The following is a 9,156-nucleotide window of genomic DNA, read 5'->3' on the forward strand; positions in this document are numbered from 1 at the left end:
GGGGAAATGTGAACTGTGATCTATTGAAAAAGACGTTAGCTAGGTCGATGCAATTCAGTATCAGTGTTGATCGAAGGTCAGTAGAGTGAAAAGGATCATGGGAACTGTAGTTGTCCCAGTTCCCCTTCTTACCATTAATGGAGGTCATAAACAATGACGACCATCGTATCACTGTACTCATGGAGGGTTAATATACTGTACCTTGTGATGATAATAAGAGGTTAGACTTTAACGTGTTGAGTTCTTCATATGTGTACAGCTCTACCATTACCAAGAGCTTTATCTTTAGGGGTTTAAGTGTTATCAAGAGGTTATATTGAGCTTTGAGGGTTACCATCAGCTGCGGGGGCTTCGGCTGGGGCTGCCTCGGCTTCGACGACGGGGGCAGCAGCCTCCTCTGCAGCGGGTGCAGCGGCTGGTGTTAGGGGTTAAAGTTCAAGGGTTAGAGGTTAGTACCAGGAGCAGAATTGGCTGTGGCTGAAGAATGTAAACCCATATGTTGTTGTCAATGAGGGCAACTCAGAAACAATAACAATATGCAATAATTAGTGTTAGGCTTTACCGGCATATCAGGACATAATGCAGGAGTAGTAGGAATATATCCGGTTACATAATCATTTTCATGATTATGAATATGAATGCTGTTTACCCTCGGCAGGTGCCTCAGGGGCCACTTCAGGAGCAACCTCAGAGGCAGCCTCGGGCTCGGCGGCAGGCACCTCAGGCTCTGCGGGGGCAGGAGCAGCGGCCTCCTCGGGTGCTGGGACGGCTGGTGTTAATAAAGGGTTAATGTTACCACGGGCTTCATGCAAGCTGTTCATTCATTCATTCATTCATTCATTCATTCATTCATTCATAACCTTTATTTAGGCTCAGAAAATACATTGAGCCCTCATTTGCGATAGGCTGTCATCTCCACATAGTTTTGGGTAGAGAGTAGACTGGCACGCGCGTGCACACACACACGCACACATCTTGCAATTCCTAACCTTAGCCTATCTATTAGCGGCAAACATACGGACCCGAAGTTCAATGTCTGGGGGTCATCTAATTCAGCAAAATATAGTCTCGTCCTCCAAATAGCTCAAGCACTGAGCCTGGCCTCTAGAGCATGAACTAATATTTGTCTTATCAGTCATGCGGCAGACATGTAGCCTAATAACAGCGCCGAATTCCCCAGGACCTGTATGGAATATATTGATCCCTTTATACAGGAGTGAGCATTGGTTTTACCCTCAGCGACTGGTTCAGGCGCGGCTTCGGGTTCAGCGGGCGCAGGCGTGGGCTCGGGAGCAGGGGAAGCTGGCGTTAGGTGTTACATTCCAGCAGTTATGTTATATAGATAATATAGGCCCTAGTGTGAGCCTGGCACTTTAAAAATAGTATCCTAGTGTACGTCTTATATCAGCAACAGTGAAAAGAGGTTAGTTGTCCAGTTTCTTCTATAGGCTAAGCATAGGGTCAGAGAAGCATTTGATCCTACCATCAGCCTCGGACGCAGCCGGTGCGGCGGACTCTTCCGGAGCGGCTACGGTGTTAATGCATATTACAATGGTTAATAGCAACAGGTGCGTTTTCAAAGTGTTGAAATTATTGGGCTGGTTTCTCGAACACAAAGCTTAGCCTTCCATTGAAAAAAGCATTCTAGAATAATTCTAGGCTTACTCAGTGTCCGGGAAAGCCGTCTCAATAAGTTGCAAAGTATCTGTAGCTAATCAAGTTAGGCTAATATAGTCTAGTTAATATAATTAACTCCGAGTTAAGCATTTAAATAACATGCACACACGAAATAAGACTGACCTTAGCCAACATGCATAGGCAAGAGCAGCAGTAATATTTCCACAAGAGAGGAGTAAAATGAAATTATTGTTCAGTGACATTTGAAGTTTCAGTTTTACCCTCAACAGGAGCGGGGTCGGCGGGGGCAGGAGCCTCCTCGGCGGGGGCAGGGGCGGCTGGGTTATCCGGTTAAGATGGTTAAAGTTAGGGGTTAATACAGTGAGATATTGGGTAAGAATTCCATTAGAGTAATCATTATGGATACCATCAGTCAGACAATTCTCTACCATCATGGTCGGGTAGAATTAGTGGAGAGGTTAGTGAAGTTAACGTTAGAGAGGTTACGCTATAGGAAGGTTTGGCACTCAACGGTGCGTTTAATTCCAGGGACCAGAAGCACTACCTTCAGCTGCAGGTGCCTCCTCTGCGGGTGCTGCCTCTGCCTCGGCCGCTGGAGCTGCCTCAGCTGGGGCTTCTGCTGGAGCCTCTGCCGGGGCCTCTGCTGGGGCTTCTGCTGGAGCCTCGGCGGGCGCAGCCTCCGCTGGAGCAGCCTCTGCCTCGGGTGCCGCCTCGGGTGCCGCCTCGGCGGGGGCAGGCTCCGGCGCCTTCTCGGCCGCCTTCTTGGGGGACTTCTTGATGGGCGCTTTGCCTGGCATGGTGCTGATACCCTAGGGAGCGTCCAGTCCTCTGGATAAAGAGGTCTGGTGGGACTTTGGGTAATATATATAGCGTGCGACTATAGGGGACTCCTCCCCTTGACGACTTTATATATAGCCGCACGCCATCTACCCCTCTCCCCAGTCACAGCCCCCTCGCATCCAGTTGCGCAACAGCACACTCCGCTTAAAGTGCCTGAAATGATTGCAGGCTAGCCCAATGATCAAATAGACGGTTGGCAACTTCATTGTCAAAACTGTGGAAATAAAATGTGACAGCTCACACACACACATAGTTTCCTGTGCAATGAAAATGGCATATAGCCTAGGCTAACCAAGGGCGCATAACAGCCATGGACACAGCATCATTCTGGAGAGGGAAAAGGTTCTTGCACAATGCAGGTTTGATGCCCTCTTCTGGAAATGACTGGCAAACGTTATCGACGTCAACCCCAGACTCATAGTACCATAGCCAGCACGAGAGAAAAGATCAGAGGAAACACAAGACCAACGCCATCTACTGTTAAGCACAAAGGGTGCACACCCAGCATATCCATGTGCCGAAATAGCTCAGTTGGGAGAGCGTTAGACTGAAGATCTAAAGGTCCCTGGTTCGATCCCGGGTTTCGGCATTTTAGTGCATTTCATTGTACACTGTACCCGTATTATGTACATAACAAATACACAACTTTGAATACTCACACAGACAGGAAGACAGACATAAACGAAAATACAGAGAATACAAAACAAGAGATTTACACATGTGAAGGATGGCATGACTTTATTGAGACCATAGAGCAATGCTAGACATATGGGATTCGCCATGGTATAGAAACATGCCATTCATGATGCACCCTGCTCACATCCAGGGCTTCTTACCACTTGAGTAATACAAAAAAGACCACCTCGACCGCCAGCCCTCTCCAATGACCACTCCTCTCCTCTCCTTATATTTCTATACTTTAGTGATTGTTGTCGCAGATGCGTTGACTATTTACAGTGTTTACAATGTCCTGTACAAAAGAGAATGAACGTTTTACAAAGGGATTGCTTCAGAAAAACAAAGAAAGCAAATATATTAAGAAAAAGAAAATGAAAAAGAAGATATCCAGTTATTAAAAATCCCCCCCTTGATAAGTTTAGAACAGTAGGTCCAAGAAGACGAGACTTTGGGAGCACAACGGGGATACATGTCATGCACCAACACTGACAGCTCCAAGGGAATGGCCACTGCATTTCTCGCAATCAATACATTCTCAATCACCTCAACCAAAAGCACATCTCAGCGTCAAGTCTTCCATAGAGGTATGGAGTCTTCACCGGAGGTTGCTGCATGACGTTCTTACCATATAGGTGAGTCGCGCCGAAATCAGCTGTTCTCCAACACAGCAGCAACAGGAATTACAACATCATTCCAACCTGCACATCACCAAGGCCACCACCAGGCAACACGGCTGATCATTTACCCAGCATGCTCTCCAAGGTCTGGACACTTAAAGTGACATCAGAAAAGGTGAGAGGAAGTGATGTGATTCAGACAACTCCCTCTAACACCGGGCCTTGAGAGGTGTTGAGGGCAGGTAAGATGGCGGTGCACACATCAGTCCCGCACAGGCACAGACAGTCTGAGGCAGCGTGTTTGAGAGTTACACCAGCACCCTGCCAATTAAGGGTCAGGGAGGGACTGACCTCCTGTGGCAGTCTGATGTACTTCCAGGTCAAAGGGCACAGAGCTGACAGGATGGCTGCACCTCTCGTCTCCTATCCTTCGTCTGCGCCTCTAAAAAGATGCTACATGAGTAAGCAACGTGGCCTAAGCTGTTAGCATTCAACTGTTGTTCTGTTAGGTCAGTGCAGATGGAGTCAAGCAGACAAGTGGAGGAAGCCATTCGCATTTCAGATGCAGCCGTTTAGTCTATCGACTCTGTGCACAGCTGACTCAGGTCCTATTCTCCAAAGTAATGCATGGGTTAAAGGAATCAATTCTACGGGTTAAAACATAATAACACTGTACTGTAGCTCTAAACCCCCACTGAAAGTTCAAAACAACCAATAGGTAACAAAGTTCAATGGATACCTCTCAGTTCAATGGCAGTTTCTTTTGATGATGGACTTGCTATTCTGCCCCAGTCCTCATGATATAATATGATTAATGTGTCATGATAGACAGCGATGGGAGCATGGACATAAGCAATGTGTCTACCATGTATTAAAGGGACGGTACACCTTTCAACAATTTTCTTCTTTAATCACTTATCTAAACTCCTATTTATTCCAGGAAGTTGTTAAATCCACAGGAGAGCTAGGACTTCTAGATGATTGGTAAGCACGTTTTTATGTTGAAAAATATCAACTGTTCCTTTAAATCACCATTTTGAGTTGGCTTTGGTTTTGTCTTAGACTTGACGGTATGTTGTCCTGATGTCACCTGCTGAGGTCAGGGTGACTGGTCTACGGTGACAGCAGGGGGAGGATGACTCAGTATAAAACTCTAGAAAAATGTGTCTCCTTTACCTATCCTGTACAGGAGGAGCGCATTAAGACAGATATTGAAGTACACACAGCAAGCATAGCTATAAAGAACGGGTGTGTGTCGGCAGACTAGTAAAGTAGTTCTTTTTCTTTTCTAGTGTGATCAGTGTGTGAACGAACGAGCGAAGTTGTGATCCGTCACAGACTGAAAAACAGGCTCGTAAACATCCACAGTTGGATGTCAACAAGGCTCATCTCTGGTGACAGAACCAGTATCCACACTCACACACAGTCCAATACCACACCACCTGGTATGATTCTGTTTTCCTCTCTCCCGTAGCAGTCAAATTGCATGCATACAGAACTTCAAATGGGCTTACCCAGAACCATATGTAGACAGAATTGTGCAAACGTGGACTGAGATCTAGATTTCAACTATATTGGATATGCCATGTTGGAAGCGCCACTAGTTGGAATGAGAACAAGAATAATATTGCTTGTTGAGTAATGTTGGAAGTCAAAATGGATCAGTTTGCTGGACTCTGCATATGTATGGTTCTGTACACCACAGGATGTGATCCCCAATGGTGACCTTTGCCCTCACTGCTGGATGACATTACTGATCCCAGTAAGACAGTGAATCAATATTTACCCATGCATACCCCCTAACCTTTAAATTCACAGTAATGACATCAGATCAATTTGATAAGTAGTATTAAACAATAATAAATATAAAACTCATCACTACTTTGTACTTTGCTGAACTGCGAAGTGTCCTGACAAGCCTTTGAATGTGAGACAGGGCACCAGCATACTAGGGAAGAGTATGTGAACACTGCCCCCTTCAGGATTGAACAGTGAGCTACATTACAATTGTCCCGTTCAGTCACATTCACTATTGACATAAACTGAGCCCTCGAAAAATCCAATTCAGACAAGTAGAAAATAAAGTGCATTTTGGCCAAAATGTCTAGTGAGGACCGTAATGTCACTAAAGATGATGTAGCTGTTTTAAAGACTAAAGGGTTTTATCTGTACCCAAGGTGGTAGTCCTGTCATATCATCAACTGGAAGATCTATGGAAATGGGAGACCAGTAAGTTGTCCAGTTAGCACCATTTAAATGTAGGTGTTAGGAGTGGACAGATGTTTAGCTACAGTTGGGTCTTGGATTAGTGATGCATTTATGGTCATGATCATTTGAATCAACAGGGTAAAATCATTGTCATACTCTTTCGGTTACCATGCACTTGCAGTTTCAACTAGAACCCCTGTTGAGGGAGCAGATGACAGAGAAGAGGCAAATTCACTCTCTCAAACTCTCTCTACACCAAAATGAAGACTTCAATATGGGTTAGTTTGTCCAATACTCTAATAGAAGATTTGCAGGGTGGACCAAGCCGGCTGTCCATTGCAACCAAGCGCTAAGCTTGTACGTCCAAAATACTTGTTGTTTTTGTCCTTATTCTTGAACTGCCCTTTGAGGGTATTTAGTCTTTAGTCGCTCATTTGGGTTGTAGCCCATGTTATGTTAGCCTAGTGAAGAGCTGTTGTTGGTCCCGCGGCTCGGCTCAGAGTCATCAGCCCTGAGGCTAGGCTAAGTTAGCCTAGCGTGGCGCACGGCAGAGACCGGTCTGGAGACCCTAGCCTGGCGCGAGACTCAGAGGGTGGCCTGGAGGCTGGGGTCGAGGGTGCTCTCGCGCTCCGGAGATTCGATGTAGTTGGCGGACTCCTGCAGCTTCAGCAGCATGGCCATCTGGCCAGCAGGGGGAGACAGAGAGACAAGGGGAGCGTCAGTGTGCTCACATGTGCACAACCACATCATACATCCACACACACATGCAAAGCCTAAAAAAAAAAAAAAGGCACACACGCCTACAGTACAGCTAGTGGGTCTGTCTTACCAGAGGGTCTGACTCCAGTGTGCTGGGAGGGGGGGTGTCTTTGGGGGCTCGTCTCTCCTCGCTGTTGGGGGGTCCGGTGCTGGGGGGAGGGAGGTGGAAGAGCCGGGCCTGGTCCTGCTGGGCGTTGGGCCAGGGCAGGGTCCCACGGACCCACTCCACTGGGTCCTCCCACACCGCTTTATGGCCATGCACCTGGGGGGGGACAGACATGGCGGAGACACTCTAGGAAGATCCACAACCAACTAAAACACTGTGGGTAGGGTCACGGACACCAAGTATGTAAGTTTAGGACTATGAAACCCCCTCAATAGAAAATCTCCATGTTCTTATGAGTCTAGGAATAGGCTCGACTGATGTGTGAGTGTGTTTGTGTGTGTGTGTGTGCGTGCGTGTACCTTGATGCCATCCTTGGCTCCCTCCTGTAGGTAGGGTATGATAGAGTGGTTCCACAGGTCGATGAACCAGGGCCGGAACTCTGTCACCGTCACCGGGCATGACAGGAAGAAACAGGGACCTGGGGAGGGCGGGGGGGGAGGGACACTTCCTGTAAGATAGCCTCCTCACGTCAACAGGCAGACCATCTCGTTCAGTCCGGAGTTCTGTACTTTAACCCCAACCCCCCTCTCCCCCCTCTCTCACCAATGAGGAAGTCGGAGGTGCTGTGCTTCTCCAGGAAGGTGTGGAGGTGGTACCAGAGCTGGGGGACCCAGTCCAGGACGGAGAGCAGAGCCGGCGCCGGGGCCCTGGACGCCGGGGACCCGTCCTCCTGGGGCGTCTGCTGGGTCTGGGCCTCCACCGCCTTGCGGTGCAGGTACCTCAGCAGGAAGCCGTTGGCGGGCTCCACGTTGTTGGAGAAGGTCACCATCCTGAGAGCAGGGGGTGGTAAAACACATCTCATCAGTTCCCGTGAGGGCCTGATGAAGAACTGCGGGTTAACGGAGTCTAACGAAAAGCAGTTCGCTGTATCCCTGCGCTCACCTGAAGCTGAGGTGTAGTCCGTGATTAGAGCTCATCTTCAAAGGCTGGTTGGTTGTTCCAATGATGTAGGGACTGGAGAGAAAAAAATGTGTCGCTGATATTACAACTGTGTTTCTGGCTTGTTCAGTTTTACTGTGTATTTTGCTGGAAACATAATAGGTGTTTCTAATAAAGTGTATATATTATAAATGTGGACTTAAATCCGTCTATCTGACTGACCATTTGTGGTACTTGCAGGTGAGCGCCCCGTTGACCAGCTCGCTGACTGCCACTGCCTCGCTGATGTCATCCAGAATGATGACAAGTGGCAGCTCTCCGCCGCACTCCCGGTCGATCTGATTGGCCAGGTTGGACAGGTACAGCTGGAGCTCCTGCGGAGAAGAAGGCACCAGATCTTTAATCATCAGGGAAGTTTTACAAACATAGACCCTTTTCTCCATAGAACTCTTATATTATAAGACACTACTGGCCAGTTTCTCAGATACGGATTAGGCTCAGGGTGGTGAAAGGTTAAGAGCTGGAGGTCATGGTCACCTTGTGTGACTGGTGGTGCATGTTGAAGGTGACGGTGGCGCCGTGCCCGGGGGGTGATGGGGGGGAGGGGTCGTGCTCGGGGTCGGAGGGGTCGGGGCGGGTGCGCTGCTGGAGGTAGTGCGCCAGGCGGGTTGCCAGGTAAGTCTTGCCCGTGCCGCTGGGCCCGGACAGAACCAGGCGCCTGTGTTTGAGCAGCAGGCTGATGTAGTGCTGCATCATGGGCTTGGGCACCAGGGTTTCAAACACCAGGGAGTCGACACACTTCTCCTTCAGGCCTGGGGAGAGGGAGGAGGGGAGGGAGAGGAGAGAGAGAGAGACAGAGAGAGAGAGAGAGAGAGAGAGAGGGATGAAGCAAGGTTGGAGAGGAGGGGAGAGAGAGACAAGATGGCGGTGTGAATATTTAAAAGAAAGGCATATTGCAATAGCAGTGTAAAATGACGTATGATGTATGAACTAGACCATGCTAGCATTTGTTTTAACTTTGCAGCAATTAACATTTGTGGTTTGCACATCAGATTACAGACTGACAGACCTTTCAGGCTGACAATGACGCGGGCTGGCCCGTTGCCTAGGCAACGAGAGGGCGAGGCTTGGGGCTTGTCTCCTCCCAGCACCCTTCGCCCTCCTTGGGTCAGCTGGTAGCTGTGCAGCGAATCACAGGACAGCCCCAGACTAGAGGTTGGGTCCACTTGGGATATGTAGTCCTGTAGAATCAAAAGAACTTCAGGTGTCACAACAGAATAGCTCTAGCAAACGTGACAAAACAGGTACTGATAACATCACTATCCGGCTGACTCATCCCCTCAAATAATGAACTATCCTTAGGAAACAGAC

General features: G+C 48.4%; 1 protein-coding gene across 2 annotated transcripts in view; it reads right to left on the bottom strand.

Moving 5' to 3' along the window:
- Positions 1–3,233: 3,233 nt before the first annotated feature.
- LOC311307063 (neuron navigator 1-like) overlaps positions 3,234–9,156 on the bottom strand; it is a gene marked incomplete at its 5' end in the record, with an annotated part of 68,821 nt that continues 62,898 nt past the window's right edge. For both annotated transcript variants that reach the window (XM_084435810.1, XM_084435811.1), the window contains 8 exons: positions 3,234–6,662; positions 6,811–7,002; positions 7,206–7,324; positions 7,450–7,676; positions 7,789–7,860; positions 8,008–8,159; positions 8,323–8,597; positions 8,855–9,026. In XM_084435810.1, the coding sequence (XP_084291936.1) occupies positions 6,567–6,662; positions 6,811–7,002; positions 7,206–7,324; positions 7,450–7,676; positions 7,789–7,860; positions 8,008–8,159; positions 8,323–8,597; positions 8,855–9,026 (1,305 nt within the window). In that variant the 3' untranslated portion in view covers positions 3,234–6,566. The remainder of the gene's footprint in view (positions 6,663–6,810; positions 7,003–7,205; positions 7,325–7,449; positions 7,677–7,788; positions 7,861–8,007; positions 8,160–8,322; positions 8,598–8,854; positions 9,027–9,156) is intronic.

This window comes from Borostomias antarcticus (genome assembly GCF_949987555.1).
Source record: "Borostomias antarcticus genome assembly, chromosome: 3".
NCBI classification, from domain to species: Eukaryota; Metazoa; Chordata; class Actinopteri; order Stomiiformes; family Stomiidae; genus Borostomias; species Borostomias antarcticus.